General features: G+C 47.9%; 2 protein-coding genes across 17 annotated transcripts in view; one reads left to right on the top strand and one right to left on the bottom strand.

Annotated features, from left to right (window-relative positions):
- The window catches only part of LOC310659024 (uncharacterized protein), a 61,241-nt gene that overhangs the window by 31,982 nt on the left and 13,011 nt on the right, over window positions 1–16,248 (top strand). The window lies entirely within an intron of this gene.
- The window catches only part of LOC310659081 (uncharacterized protein), a 59,229-nt gene continuing 50,159 nt past the window's right edge, over window positions 7,179–16,248 (bottom strand). For 2 of the 4 annotated variants that reach the window (XM_083402065.1, XM_083402066.1), the window contains exons 2-3: window positions 12,847–12,990; window positions 7,179–10,121 (exon numbers count right to left, since the gene is read on the bottom strand). In XM_083402065.1, the coding sequence (XP_083258191.1) occupies window positions 8,087–9,994 (1,908 nt within the window). In that variant the 5' untranslated portion in view covers window positions 9,995–10,121; window positions 12,847–12,990 and the 3' untranslated portion in view covers window positions 7,179–8,086. Of the gene's footprint in view, window positions 10,122–12,846; window positions 12,991–15,552; window positions 15,760–16,248 lie in introns of those variants that run through there. The other 2 variants (XM_083402064.1, XM_083402067.1) reach the window with 2 other exon arrangements.

Here is a 16,248-nt window from a genome sequence, read left to right as displayed (position 1 = left end):
GCTTCTGTTACGTTTTTTGCTTTTGTTTTAACTCTTGTCGGTTTTTGGCTGACCAAAGAGACTACTGACATTGAGATGGAGCAGATTCCAGGATTGGGCCAAACCAAATCCGTCTCAGAAAAAAGACAGGCTTTTCAAGTCTCAGGTTCTCATAGATTTTTCAATTAATGCCAGTCAAGCAGGGCAGGGAACCCTCTAGAAAGTCCTCACAGCTAACTCACTTCAGTTCTTCCTCTATCACAAATGTTAATCAGTGTTGTTCACTAATTGGGGTCTCAATTTGTTTCTCAGGTTCTAATTCTTTTCCCTCTTTATTACAGGTGGTGAGGAAATGGAGCTTAAGAACAAGGGAGGCCATGACAAAAGCCACACAGAGGAGATGCCATATCAATATTTGGAGTGTGGAGACAACTTCAGCCAGAGTGGCCCTCTAACCTCCATTCACAGTGGAGAAAAACCTTATGAGTACTTGGAATGTGGGAAGAGCTTCACTTGCAAAAATAGTCTCACTTTCCATCAAAGAATTCATACAAGGGAGAAACCCCATCAGTGCTTAGAATGTGGAAAGAGATTCAGTAGAAAGGATAGTCTCACTTTCCATCAAGGAATTCATACAGGGGAGAAACCATATCAGTGCTTGGAATGTGGAAAAAGCTTCAGTTGGAAGAAAAGTTTCACTTCCCATCAAAAAATACATACAGGTGAGAAACCCTACCAATGCTTGGAATGTGGAAAAAGCTTTCGTCGGAGGAACCATCTCGCCTCCCATGAAAGAATTCATACAGGAGAGAAACCCTATCGATGCCTGGAATGTGGAAAGGGCTTCAGATGGAGGGAAGCCTCCCTTTCCCATCAAAGTATTCATACAGGGCAGAAACCCTATAAGTGCATGGAATGTGGGAAGAGCTTTTGTCGGGAGACCAGTCTCGCTTGCCATCAAAGAATTCATACAGGGGAGAAACCCTATCAGTGCTTGGAATGTGGAAAGAGCTTCAGTTGGAAGAAAAGTCTCACTTCTCATCAAAAAATACATACAGGTGAGAAACCCTACCAATGCTTGGAATGTGGAAAAATCTTTCGTCGGAGGAACCATCTCGCCTCCCATCAAAGAATTCATACAGAGCAGAAGACCTATCAGTGCTTGGATTGTTGGAAGAGGTTTTACACAAGCAAAGGCTTCCACCAGCATAAGATAACTCACAATGGAGAGAATACCAATGCCAAGAGTGTGGAAAGAGCTTCAGTCAGAAGGAAAATCTCACTTCGCATGAAATAATTCATATAGAGTAGAAATCACATCGCTGCTTGGAATGTGGAAAGAGTTTCAGTAAGAGGAGCAATCTCACTTCCCATCAATAAAATCAGAGAATTGTAGAGGTGGAAGGGACCCTGATTATCACCTAGTACAACCTCTGTGTCACAATATTGCTGGGCCCTCGTCTTAATCACGCAGCAAGCAGACTCCGTCAGTTTTCAAGCAGCTTTTATTATATACCATATATATATATACCATATATACCCCTGCCACTCCCACAACTGCCAACTCCTTTCAAGACATTGAGGCATCTGGGCTCTGATTCCTCCTCCAACAGGATGTCTTCCAGAAGCTCCCCTTTTGTTTCTGCAATTGACATTTTTATTTGACCCTGACTATCCTACTCTGTTTCCCTGAAAATAAGACAGTGTCTTATATTAATTTTTGCTCCCAAAGATGTGCTAGGTCTTATTTTCAGGGGATATCTTATTTTTCCATGAAGAAGAATATGGCACACATTTATTGTTGAACAAAAAAAGAAAAGAAAAGAAAGAGGAAATTTATTACCTGTGTATGGTACAATGCCTTACAGTAGCTTCGGGGGCCTTATATTTCAGGGAGGCCTTATTATCGAGGAGGCCTTATATTCGGGGGAGGCCTTATATTACAGCGAGAGGCAAAACTGGAAGTAGGTCTTATTTTGGGGGGATGTCTTTCTTTCGGGGAAACAGGGTAGGAGCAGGGGGAGATTCTGGCTGGTGTCCCACCCCTTTCTCTGATGAATCATCCCCCCGGTGGTGTTGTGAGAGTCCGCCCATTAATCCCTTGGCTTCCAGCACTCTCACTTCCCTGAGAATTTATCTCTTCTTCTCTGGCAGGGGAGAAGAGATTTTGAGGGGGCTCGTCTTCAAATGGCTTGGAAGAAAGGATAACTACTCCTTCCTCCTCTAGCTCTCTGTCTCTCTAGAGAGCTCTGTTTCTGATATCCTCCGACTCTCTATACCCACCCTTCTCTTCCTCTTCGCTCTGGGGAGCTCCAGGTCTCCTCTCAGTCTCTTCTTCTCCAGGCTGAAAATGTCCAACACCCTCACCCGTTTCTCATGAGCCTTCGTTTCCAGACCCTGGACCATCTTAGTTGCCCTCCTCTGCAAACTTCCCATCTTGTCAATATCTTTCTTAAATAGTGGTCAGCTGTAGCCTGACCAAGGTAGAATAGTGTGGTACTCTGATGTCCCTCGATCGGCAGGGAGCAGGACTCACTGCCATAATAGCCTCTGACCTTTTCGACAATCTCAATGTTTTTAGATGGCCCTCTCAGGCCAGGTGGGAAAGGCCAGCAAGGGAGGGAGCAGGACTTCCAGAACACACAACCAAGATGGTCTCTGGTCTTCTCAGCTGGCCTCAGACCCTGTAGCTGGAGTTCATCCGTCAGTCACTCCAGGCCCCACCCTCTTAGACCAGATGGGCAAGGCAGTGAGCAGGTCTTCTAGGACTCTTCAGCAGCCAAGGCCTCCGTGGCTGGAGTCAGTCTGGTCTCCACCCTCCCAGGCATGCAAGACAGGGAACAGGTCTTCCAAGATTTGCAGCCAGTATGATCTCTGGCCTCTTCAGTAGAGACCATTGGAGGGTGGGATGGAATAGGAGAGTGGTGGTAATGTGAAGCAGGGCTGGTTAGATCAGTAGTAGAGAGACAACACTGTTTCTCATTGTTTTAGCTGTAAAGCAGTGGTTCCCAATTAGGGGTCCAGGGACTCCTGGAGGTCTACGGAACACACCCAAGGGCTCCACGGCACCATCCCCTGCCAGGGACTCACTTACCATGTTGATTGCACAGTGGAAACCTTCTACAGATCATCGAGCTCCTGCTCACTGGGTGGGGGGAAACTTGTGAAAGTATAAATATATCTAAAAGACCACTGTAGACAGTTGAAATCATTGGCAGGATTACAAGGACACTTGTAAAGTGAAACAAACTTTGGTTATCATGATTATATAATAGATGGATAGTGGTAAAAGATGCAGGGGAAAAGAGAATTTTTTAAAAGAAATGGTACCCATGGAGGGAGGGAAGGAGGTCTCAAGGTTCAAAATAACCTTTTTTATTTTTATTTTTTGGAGTGGTTATGGTTATTGTGTATAACTTTATGAAAAACCAATAAAAAATTATTTTTTAAAAAATGGGTGCACCCATTCTGTCTGTCTAAGAGTGTAAACTCTCTAGAAGCTCTGCTTGCCCCATGTTGCAGGAATTTATGTATAGGTTGGGGGGGGGGTTGCCCCTCCAGCAGATATCATGCACATGCAGCCCACTACCAAAATCAACACCATCACTTTTGTGACTTTTGTGATTTGTCCCCACGAAACACTTCATCAAAGTGTCTATTCAAAGGGCCTTTGCTGCATACCAAATGCAAGAATTCGCTGATAAATGTCTCTATGTACTGGCTCACTGGGAAAACCTCAGAAATTCCTATAGACATGTGAGCTCAGCTACTCAGCAGCCCCTCTGCCTGAGTGATAATCCTTGGCCTCCTGATACCTGAGTGCCAGAGAGGTAGCCATTCCAGAAATACCAAACCCAGATGAAGACAAAAGGGTGTGATTAACTTGGCCGGAAACAGGGAAATGTAAATATTTCTTTTGTTCCACTTGATTGGTGTTTGGTGGAGGACAAGGGGAACCATGGAGCAGGGTCCAGGATGCTCAGATTCCTGCCACCAGACCTCCCCTTTCATGATGTAACCGTGATGTATGAGTGATGTAGTTGGGGGGGGTGTAACATGGGGATTTGGGTGGTGTTGTGGTCTAAACCACAGAGCCTAGGGCTTGCCGATCAGAAGGTCGGCAGTTCGAATCCCCAAGACGGGGTGAGCTCCTGTTGTTCAGTCCCAGCTCCTGCCAACCTAGCACTTCAAAATCACGTCAGAGTGCAAGTAGATAAATAGGTACCGCTCCGGCGGGAAGGTAAGCGGCATTTCCGTGCACTGCTATGGTTCGCCAGAAGCAGGTTAGTCCTGTTGGCCACATGACCCGGAAGCTGTACGCCGGCTCCCTCGGCCAATAAAGCGAGATGAGCGCCGCAACCCCAGAGTTGTCTGCAACTGGACCTAGTGGTCGGGGGTCCCTTTTCCTTTAACATGGGGGTTAGCAGCTAAAAAAAGTTTGGGTTCTCTTTTGTTGGGGGCTTCCATCTTGTTCCACCTGGTGGCAGGTGGGAGTCCTGTTGCAACAGTCTTCAATCAAGACCAAGCCAACTGGCTGCTCTTTTGCTCTGCTCTTCCTGGCTGGTGTCCTTGTTTTTTTCCCCAAGTAGCCCTCAGATTTCTCCATTAACACCCCTCAGTTCTTTGTGATAGTCCAGAATTACAAAGCTATTTCATGGGGTAGAGTCCACATGGCAGAAGGGGACACAAAACTCGTTGCAGCACAGACCCTTTTTCTGATAGTACAAGCCGGGGAGGTGGGTTGTGGCCTCCCGGAAGTAATACCAAATCCCCTCCATGGTCTGGAGCCAAAGTCAAGACCATGAGCCTGAGCGTTCCCCTACACTGTACGGACAAGCCTGACACAACCCTAAAACCCCAGACCTCTCTCTTTTGAGAAATCTACTGTTAAATGCATGCTTCCACGAAATACCATTATTTCATGAATGAACTCTGCATTTTCTGTGAATGGGCAACCACTGACCAATCAGGGTTGTTAGATTTTGGCAGCCAACCAATCAGATGTTGCAAAACAGCGGCCTCTGGTGTTTGGAGGGCGCAATGGGCAGGGCACCACTGCAATGCTTGGGAAGGCAGCTCAGCCTTTGGCAGGTTGATTTAGCGCCTCCTGCTGGGCAGACAATGGAAGGAGCTTCATAAAATGTCTCCATTCTGGTATCGGTTGCCCAGAAGTGGTACAATGTATCTTTTGAACTTGGCTGAAGGGGGAAACATACAAAATCTCCAGAAATTCACATAAAACCAGTGCCTCAACCGCTTGGTTCCATTCCAATGGCATTTTCCTCCCACTGGGAAGGTGGCTCTTCGGCACAGCCCTCCTCCATAATCCCACCAGCTTATGGTCATGTACACCTCACCCCTTCCCAGGAGGAAACAAGAGGAAGGAACAGGAGGGGCAACAATGAACCAGGCAGAAATCCATTGGTGGAGGGAACTGGAAGCAGATACTCTCAAAGCCCAAACTCAGGAAAGTCCGAAGGTAGAGAGAAGTGTGAAAGGTTTTATTCTTCTTTGGGAAGCGGATACTTAGAAGGTGATTGACAGGAAATAGGGGTGATTGACAGCGGTGGGTGAGGGTCTCATGCTACCCCATGACCACCACTCCCTCTTTATGGCATATTTGTGATGTAACGCTGAGGCTGTTCAAAAATGTATTATGGGAAAGGGGGGGGGGAGAGGTCTTAAAAGTTCACGCAACCCCATTCCTACTCCAGTGTGGTGTAGTGGTTAAGAGCAGTGGACTCGTAATCTGGGGAACCGGGTTCGCGTCTCCGCTCCTCCACCTGCAGCTGCTGGGTGACCTTGGGCCAGTCACACTTCTCTGAAGTCCCTCAGCCCCACTCACCTCACAGAGTGTTTGTGGGGGGGAGGAAGGCAAAGGAGAATGTGAGCCGCTTTGAGACTCCTTCGGGTAGTGATAAAGCGGGATATCAAATCCAAACTCTTCTTCTAATTCTTCTTTGTGTGTTTGAACCTTGTTGCAACAAATAAAGATCAGGTCTACTGACCACTGTTTTGCAACTTTCACTTGGCTGGAGACTCCTTCTTTTGCTGACCGGAGGGACCCCCGGGGAGTGGCACCCTGACGAGCTGGGCAGCGAGTAAATCCACATGCCAGGTTTTTTTTCCTTATAAACTCTTTTCCACCTGAGCTTCATCTCCTTACCTAAAAGCCTGACACCCGCAATGTGACAGGATTGTGACTCCTTCCCGCAGCAAACAAAATAGCTCTCCCCAGATGCGGAGGCTCAGGAAAGCTTCAGGGAGCTCAACAACCCCCCCAAGAAAGCAAAAAGCTCAACAACTTTGGTCAATCCAATGGGTAGATCATTGCCTGGTTTTTTTAATAGTGAGTAGATAGCAGTCTCTTGGAAGTTGGACATGCCTGCTCTAGGAGACCCTGGGAGAGGTCGCAGCAGGAGGGGGAGTCTCCCTGGATGCTTCAGCAGCCGGCCTCCTCTGGGTCTCCTGGCCCCCTCCTCTCCTCCCTCTGAGCCTGAACTGCTCTCTGCCCCAGACTCTTCCCGCTCACTAAACCCTGTTTCCTCCTCAGCTTGCAACATCTCCCCTTCCGGTCTGCTCCCTTTTCTCCCTCATTCTGCTCATTGCCATCCCACCACCAGTCCCCAGGATCTGAGCCTTCTTCCCTTGTGGGTCCCCCAGCTTGTGCCTCCCACCCCCCACCAGCCAGTCCATGACAGCAACAGCAGCCACAGCAGTAAAATCAATGTGATGGTAATATGAACTGTGGTCCTCTGGTAGGTAAACTCCCTAGCAGCATGACTGAATAAAAACTTATTGAACTATGGAAAAGTACTCTCTTCCCCAAACCCCAGAATAAGCAGGAGCTCTGGGGTTGCCCCATGGGCTTCAAGAGTGAAGATGGGCCCATCAGGAGATTTCCCTGGTCCCTGAAGCCCCTCCGTTCCCCTCTTGCAATTAGGCTTGGGGGGGAAATCTCCCATTCAATTTCAGTATTTCAAGTTTTCTTCAGAATGCTTAGGAGGCAGGGATGAAGTTCTGGTGAAGAAGCCGTGCTTGGAGATCATGCGGTGGGGGAGTGACAGTTTGGTGCAAAAACTGTCTTGCATGTTTGAGAAGAGCAACTGCAGGGCATGAGCCAAGTAGCAGCAGAGTAGGGGCCACATGTAGAGCAAGTCCCACACTGAGGTCAAAAACACACACAGAGGCAGCAGGACTTCTTCAGTAATAGTTTACTGAGCTTTCAAAGCATACAGTTCTCACTGGGTCCCCAGTGAGGCACAAAATGTAGCTCCTGAGAGCAAATCCAGTTTCAGCAGTAAAAAAATACAGCACACAGGATATCTAAGTCAGGCACACACACCGGCAGAAGGGAGCAAGGGAGGAAAGAGGCTGGAAGGACACAGGGCAATGGATGTGTGTCTTTCGCTTCCTGTTGTCTGGGAGGGAAGTCAGCAACTCAGCATCTGCAGGGGCTTCACGAAGAAAAGCTTTCTGCCGGCTGCTTCCAGGCAAATGAGCATCCCAGAAATCCAGATTCACCAATTCCACCTCACTATCAAAAGGTACCTTACATCTAAAATTATACTCACTAGAGTGAGACGTTACCTTCATTATTTCATTACTATACAGTTTTACATATAAACACCAGAACTTCAAATACACGACATGCTTTTAAGATGGATTTCCTGCTGAGTTCATTGCTGTGAACAAAAGAGTGGACTCTGAAAGGAACACGTTCCTCACTCCATACATCTAAATGGGTTGTCCCCTCTGAGTCCTTAGATGTTCCTTAAACACTCCATTATAACTAAAGCATTTCTGCAATCTTTCCCTTTAAACAGCTTCTCCTCTTTCGAGGGTTGATGGGTTTCTAGAGTGTCAACTGTTCTTCCTGTCCATGAGTCTGTTGATGTAGGACTTCCACTAGGACTGAACCTCAATATACTTTCCTGACGTTTATATGGTTTGTCTCTTGTGGGAGTTTGTTGATGTAAATCAAGGATTCCACTCTGACTGAAGCTCCTTCCACATGTCATACATTTAAATGGCTTCTTCCCTGTGTGTCTGCTGATGTTTTCTAAGGTTTCCACTCTGACTGAAGCATTTTCTGTACACCACACCTTTAAATGGTTTTCCCCTTGCCTGTGTGAGTCCGTTGATGTGTTCTAAGGGTAGATGTGTAACTGAACCTCTTTCCGCACTCCATGCATTTAAATTGTTTCTCCTTTGTGTGAGTCCGTTGGTGTAATTTAAGGCTTCCATTCTGATTGAAGCACTTTCCACATTCCATACATTTAAATGGTTTCACCCCTGTGTGAATCAGCTGATGTGTTCTAAGGGTAGATGTGTAACTGAAGCTCTTTCCGCACTCCATGCATTTAAATGGTTTCCCCTCGCCTGTGTGAGTCCGTTGGTGTGATCTAAGGGTAGATTTGCAACTGAAGCTCTTTCCACACTCCACACATTCACATGGTTTCTCCCCTGTATGAGTCCGTTGATGTATTCTAAGGTTTCCAATCTGCCTGAAGCTCTTTCCACACTCCTTACATTTAAATGGTTTCTCCCCTGTGTGAGTCAGTTGATGTTGTCTAAGGTGTCCACTCTGACTGAAGTCCTTTCCACACTCCATGCATTTAAATGGTTTCTCCCCTGTGTGAGTCAGTTGATGTTTTCTAAGGTTTGTATTGAACCTGAAGTCCTTTCCACACTCCATACATTTAAATGGTTTCTCCCCTGTGTGAATATTTTGATGTTTCGTAAGGCTTCCACGATCACTAAAGCTTGTTCCGCACACCATGCATTTAAATGGTTTTTCCCCTGTATGCGTCCGTTTGTGCATTCTAAGGCCTCCACTCTCACTAAAGCTCTTTCCACACTCCATACATTTAAATGGTTTCTCCCCTGTGTGAGTCCGTTGATGTATTCTAAGGCTTCCAATCCGACTGAAGCTCTTTCCACACTCCGTGCATTCATGTGGTTTCTCCCCTGTGTGAGTCCGTTGATGTAATCTAAGGCTTGCACTGAAACTGAAGCTCTTTCCGCACTCCACACATTTATATGGTTTCTCCCCTGTGTGAGTCCGTTGATGTGACCTAAAGCTTGCATCATAAGTGAAGCACTTCCCACACTGCACACATTTAAACGGTTTCTCCCCTGTGTGAGTTCGTTGATGTATACTTAGAGCTCCACCCTGACTGAAGCTCTTTCCACACTCCATACATTTAAATGGTTTCTCCCCTAAATGCCTCTGTTGATGTTTATTGAGGTTTCCAATTTGACTGAAGGCCATCCCACATTCCGTACATGTAAATAGTTTCTCCCCTGTGTGAGTCCGTTGATGTATTCTAAGTGTATCTCTTCGACGGAAGCTCTTTCCACACTCCATACATTTAAAAGGTTTCTCCTTTTTGTGAGTCCGTTCGTGTAATTTAAGGTGTCCCATCTGACTGAAGTTCTTCCCACACTCCATACATTCATATGGTTTTTCACCTGTATGAGTCCGTTGGTGTAATTTAAGGTTTCCATTCTGTCTGAAGCTCTTCCCACACTCCTTGCATTCATATGGTCTTTCATCCATGTGAGTCCGTTCGTGTAATTTAAGGCTTCCACTCTGATTGAAGCTCTTCCCACACTCCTTGCATTCATATGGTTTTTCACCCGTGTGAGTCCGTTCATGTAATTTAAGGTTTCCATTCTGACTGAAGTTCTTTCCGCACTCCATGCATTTAAATGGTTTCTCCCCAGTGTGAGTCCGTTGATGTTTTCTAAGGCTTCCACTATCACTAAAGCTCTTTCTACACTCCAGACATTCATATGTTTTTTTACCCGTGTGAGTCCGTTCGTGTAATTTAAGTTGTCTACTCTGACTGAAGTTCTTCCCACACTTCCTGCATTTGAATCCTTTCTTGCCCATGTGTCTCCGCTGATGTGTTCTAAGTTTTCCACTGTCAGTTAAACTCTTTCCACTCTCCATACCTTTAATTGGTTTCTCCCCCGTTTGAGTTCGTTGATGTGAACTATGTGTGCTCATTCAGTGAAGCATATTCCACATTTCACACATTTCAATGGCTATTCCTAATAAAACCAAAGGTGCCCCATCCTCCAGAATTCTGAATGTCTTCTCCATCACCATCTTCAGAGTGGGAGGAAAGGAAATCCTGTTTGGGTTTCAGGGGAGAGAGTGCAGGAAAAAAAGGAGCATCAAACTCCATTAGCAACTTTTCTTATTTCAACATCTCCTACATTCTCCCACGTCCTACCCATGTTCCCAATTTTTAGGAAATGAAAATGCAATGATGTCAAATGATAGTAATGCATCAGCAACCTTTTATAATCCTCAATCATCATTAAAAAGCAGTATGATTTTGGAATACCGTTGCCCTTTGAGACTGCCTTTCAAATTAAGTGGTTCCCTCCGTTCAAGATCTTCATAAATCACCTGCACAGTCCCACTGGCCTCAGGAGGTCCATATGGACTCAATCTGAATTTGACCAGACACATGTTAGAGCTCAACATTGAAGGTTAACAACAGGAAGATTTAAAGGAACTATTGGAAAGACTATTCAAGGCAGCAGAGATATGGGATGATCAGAGCCCCCCCCCCCGAACTTGAAACATGGGAAGTCCCAACAAAAAAATTATAATTTAGGCAGAATATTTGGACTATTTGATATGTATTTGTATAATCTGGAACATTCAATGTGATTTGATTGGACTGTTAAAATGGGAAACTTAATAAAAATGATTTTAAAAAAAGAGAGCTCAACATTGAGTCTACCAAGTGGCAATAGGGATGGCAAAGACGACCTTCTTCACCACCTCTACTGCATCTGCAGAAAACAGCAGCAGGAGACTCTTTCAGGTGGTTCGCAATTTAATGAAACAACTTGCTCCATTGGGGCCAGGTAAGGCCCCCAAGATCTCCTGCAATGATTTTGCAAAGTTTTTTTGCAGATAAAGTCGCTCAGATTCGGAAAGAGGTAGACTCCACCATGGGAGCAGGGCCAGGGCAGGAGAGTGCTGGAGTCCTGCCTAGTCAAGCTGTGTGGGATCAATTCCAATCTGTTACCCCCGAGGATGTGGACAGGCTGCTTGGACGAGTGAAACCAACCACCTGTCTCTTTGATCCTTGCCCATGCTGGCTCATAAAAGTGATCCGGGAAGGTCTGGGTGATGGGCTCTGTGGGGTGGTGAATGCTTCCCTCTGTGAGGGAGCCTTCCCAGACCAGCTGAGAGAGGCAGTTATTAAAAAGTTTCTTAAAAAAACATCTTTGGATGCAGCCGATAGGGCCAACTATCGCTCAGTTTCAAATCTTCCACTCTTGGGCAAGGTGATTGAGCGATTGTTTGCTGAACTACTCCAGCCACACCTGGAGGATGCAGATGATTTCGATCCATGCGAATGATACCCAGCTCTACCTCTCTTTTAAATTGGAACCAGTGTAGGCAGTGAATGTCTTGTTTGGGTGCCTGCAGGTGTTTGGAGGATGGATGGCGGCTAACAGATTGAGGTTGAACCCTGACAAGACAGAAGCACTGTTTCTGGGGGGGACAAGGGTGGGCAGGTGGGGGGGGGATCCCTGGTCCTGATGGCGTAACTGTGGCCCTGAAGGACCAGGTCACAACCTGTGAGTCATTTTGGACTCATAGCTGTCCATGGAGGCACAGGTCAATTCTGTGTCCAGGGCAGCTGTCCACCAGCTCCATCTGGTACACAGCATGAGACCCTACCTGCCCGCAGACTGTCTCACCAGAGTGCTGCATGCTCTTTTTATTTCCTGCTTAGACTACTGCAACGCGCTCTTTGAAGGTGTTCCGGAAATTGCAACTAATCCGGAATGCAGCAGCTAGACTAGTGACTGGTAGTCGTCACCTAGATCATAGAACACTGGTCCTGAAAGACCTACATTGCCTCCCAGTACATTTCCAAGCAGAATTCAAAGTGTTGGTGCTGACCATTTAAGCCCTAAAGGACCTCAGCCCAGTATACCTGAAGGATCGTTTCCACCCCCATCGTCCAGCCCAGACACTGAGGTCCAGCTCTGAGGGCCTTCTGGAGGTTTCCTCCCTGTGAGAAGCAAAGTTACAGGGACCCAGGCAGAGGGCCTTCTTGGTATCAGAGCCAGCCCTGTGGAACACCCTCCCATCAGATGTCAATATAAATAAACTATCTGACTTTTAGAAGACGTCTGAAGGCAGTCCTGTTTAGGGAAGTTTTTAATCTTTAATGTTTTATTCTGTTTTTAATGTTCTGTTGGGAGCCACCCAGAGTGGCTGGGGAAACCCAGCCAGATGGGCAGGCTATTATAAATTATTATTATGATGTATTATTTGGGGATTCCCAGGTCTGCGTCTTTTCTGGGGACTGTGGTCTGGGTCAGTCAGAGAACTAGTGACAAGGCTTGGTGCTTGGGGTCAGCTAAATGGGTGCTCAGGGAAGCTCCTGTTCTGGGAGATGGACCTCTGTCTACATGCCTCACATTGCATGGAGAAGCGGAAGGAAAGCAGATGGCACATGGGAATCCCAGGCGGAAACACCGACCCCAATGGTTCTTTATAATGATGATGGGCTGCCTGATCCTGGGCTTGTCTTCTGACAGAGGACTATACTAACCTGGCATTGAAAAGCAGGAAATTCAAGGCAAAGAGATAACTGTACTTAATGGAAACTTCATCCTTGAATATATAGTATTGATTCATTAATGGCCTGAAGTCATGGTATTTCTGGAGACATGAATTTCTCCCTGTTCTGTCTCAAATATCATAATTATATGATGTCATGGGCTGTTAGGGGAGCGGTAGTACCTTTGGTGAGGGACATGTCATGCACCTTATGGGGTAATTTATCCACCATTGGTCCCCAACCTGCACTTAACTCTCACCTGTGGCTTCCAGAAGCTGTCAGGATGCAACAGGGGCCATGTTCCAGGAATGGCTTCAACCGGCTGGCAAAACCAGGTGAGGATAGCTGATGGGTCTCAAATCCTTGGTGGATTGGGGAATTCTGCTGCAGGTGAAGGCAGGCCCTGGTGGATGGAGAGGAGGAGACCAAAAGTGAATCCCACAGTCAAGAAGGCAGATTCTGCCCATTCTGCAGAGGAAAGTGAAGGGCAGATGGGATCGTCAACCAGGGAAGGAAGCCCATCGAGAAGGGAAACTCTGGTCGTAATACTTTGCTGCCTCTTGAGTTATCTTCAGGAGAAGAAAAGGCTATGGAGGGAAACCTACACAAATCCAGAGTGGAGTCTCTAAGAGGGTTGGATGGTGTCCTGCACACCTTCTTCATTCAACTCCTGCAGCCAGGCTGGTGCCCAATGTACTGCTCTGCTTTCCTTGGGACCATATCAGCCAGGCTGAGAAGGGGGTCTGGTAGTCTAGGCAGCCCAGAACCCCCAAACACACGGCCCAGACTTCCATCTGGTGGCCCCTTCAAAGCTTTTAAAAGTATTGCAGCTGAAGCTGTTGTGGGCTGCAGGACCAAGAAAGTTCCTGCCACCATTATCCTTCCAATCGTGATTCAAGCCACATAATGAGATTGAAACTGCCCTGGTTGATGATCCATGATGGGTTAGAGGCCGAGGGGGAAGTTATTTCCTGGTTCTGCTGGATCTCAGCGGCTTTGGAGACCTCTGACCATTGTATCCCTCTGGACCCTCTAGGGGAGCTGGGGCCCTGTTATACGGTGGTTCCCCTCCTTCCTCCTGGGCTGTGTCCAGAAAGTGATGTTGGGGGATGAGTGTTCAGACCCCTGGGCTCTCACTTGTGGGGTGCCTCAGGGCTCCGTCCTCTCCCCCATGCTGTTTAATATCTATATGAAGCTGCTGAGAGAGATCATCAGGGGGTTTGGGCTGGGTGTTCACCAGTATGTGGATGATACCCAGCTCTTCCTCTCTTTTAAATTGGAACCAGTGAAGGCGGTGAATGCCCTGTGTGGCTGCCTGGAGGTGATTGGAGGATGGATGGCAGCTGACAGATTGAGGTTGAATCCTGACAAGACAGAAGTACTGCCCCTTGGTGACAGGGGACAGACAGGTGTGGGCGACTCCCTGGTCCTTGATTTTGAACTCACAGCTGTCCATGGAGGTCATTTCTATGTCCAGTGCAGCTGTCTACCAGCTCCATCTGGTGCGCAGGCTGAGACCTTCCCTGTCCGCTGACTCTTCCAAGACTCATACATACTTCCTCATGGAAGTGCTGTGTCTGGACAGGGCAGCGGCTTATGGGGTGGAAGGAGGATGTAGGTTGCAGGAAGGAAGGAGTGGGGGGACAGGACCCCCAACTATCCAGGGATCCCTCTCTGGTCTCCTTGAAGGTCTCCTTCCTAAGCAGGAGGGAGAGGCCTAGGTGGCCCTTCTGGAGATTCCCCTTGGGTGCCACGATGGAGACGTCTCCCCCCCCCCCCCACTCACTTCCTTGGCCCCCTCCTTTTCTCCTGGAATCTCCCCTGCATCCTGTTATAAGAATTTTAAGGTCATAAATAATAATAAAAATGTTCATAACTGTATACATAAACCACATGTCTGAAACCCCACAGAAAAGGTCTTGCACAAATTGACCTCAAATATTTCTCTGCAAGGTCAAAGTGGGAAACCTCCCCATTGTCTCTTTCCCCACAAATCCTGTCTAAAGGGCACATTCCAGATATGAACAGGATGTGAGCCTGTGACCTGTGATCTAGATTAAGGAATTAAGTAGTTATAATAACAAAAGAGTGGCCAAAACCCAGATATTTCTGTTGTAGACCACCTTTTCTGTGTTGTATGTATGATGTTTCTGGGGAGTGGTTTTGGACTCCAGGGTGGGCAATTTTAAATGTCTATATAAGGGCAGGCACACCTTTGTTCTGGGTCCCCCTCTCTCCTGCATGTGGTGAGTGAGGACCCTGTTAACACTTGCCATGAATCTGATTTAAACTGATTTTATAATGAAACGATTTCAGAATGTTGTCTATTTTACTGTTGCTAGCCGTTCTGAGCCCAGCTTCGGCTGGGGAGGGCGGGATATAAATTATTATTGTTATTATTATTATTATTATTATTATTATTATTAAAGATCAGGCTTACTAGCTGCTTTGCTTCTCAGTATTCTCTGATTGGTCTCTGTTAATTTTCTCCTACAGATAGAGAACCTACAAAAGGCCTCTATATGGGCTCTTGGGTACCCCGTAAGGGAAAAGGAGCAGTTTTTAAAACTTATATTACCCCAAAGACCCCACGTGTCTCGGCTCACCCCTCGCCGGGCGGTCCCATCTCTCCATCCGGAGGGGGCCACCAACACGCGCAAGGGACTGGCGGGGGGGGGGTCTCTATCCAGGGGGCCTCTCTCGCGCCAGTTAACCTTCCCATGGCCCGTCTCTCTCCGCAAGGAGCCAGTGGAAACGGGGCAAGTGACGCTCGTGGGGACCCCCTGGGTGGGGGTCCCATGCCTGCCCCCGCCAAGGCGCCTAAGGGGCCAAGGAAAGCCCCCTTCGCAGCACACGTGCCGGGATCCAGGCCCTGCCGGTGGGGCCCACGGAAGGCGCTTGGGGGAGCTGGCGGGGGTCTCTGGGTCCTTTTCTCCCCTTCCCCCCCCCCCCGCGACCCCTTTACCTCTTTGTCCTCGCTCCCGATTCTCCTGTCCTTTCCTCCAACATCCACCGGGGGGGGGTCCTAAAGCGCGCTCTCCTAGAGCTAAGGCGCAGAGCAGCAATCCGGAGTGGAAGCTCCACCTCCGGGAAAAGCAGGCAGTTTGGGAGGGGGATACCTCCCCCCCCCCCCATTCCTGGAGCAGAAGCCGGATTGGAGGAGGAGGAGGAGGAGGAGGAGGAAGAGGAGGAGGAAGGGGTGGTGTTGTGGGGGCGGGGTGAGAGGAGGATGTGCCGGGAGGGGAGGGGAAGAATTGAGTCGGGGAGGAGAGGAATGTTTTCCCCCTCCCCTCTTCCTTCTGCGATCAGGAGAGCGGGCTGATCCCGGCAATCCAACTACAAAGTGGGGTCCCCCCCCTCAATGTTTACATTGCAAAAACCTTCCTTCCCCCACGCCACGAAGTTAGATCCGTCCATGTTTTGGTGCACATTGAGCAGCAAGTTGGGCTCTGTGACTCCTGTGTTACGGGAAAAATGGGGCACACACACACATCCCGACACCCAGGTAAAATTCTTCCCTTGTGTCTCCCTCAGAGGTAACACAATGAGGCCAGGAAGAAAGCAAGGCAGCTGTTGATATGTTTGCGCGCAGAGCCCCCCCCCCCCCATGCAAGGAGTGAAGCAGCCCAGAACTAAACCGCGTTGCAATTTGGACACCCTC

The sequence above is a fragment of the Podarcis tiliguerta genome (genome assembly GCF_965153285.1).
Source record: "Podarcis tiliguerta genome assembly, chromosome: 10".
In the NCBI taxonomy this organism is placed as follows: Eukaryota; Metazoa; Chordata; class Lepidosauria; order Squamata; family Lacertidae; genus Podarcis; species Podarcis tiliguerta.
Note: the sequence above shows the minus strand (reverse complement) of the source record. Positions and strands in the feature narration are given on the sequence as shown.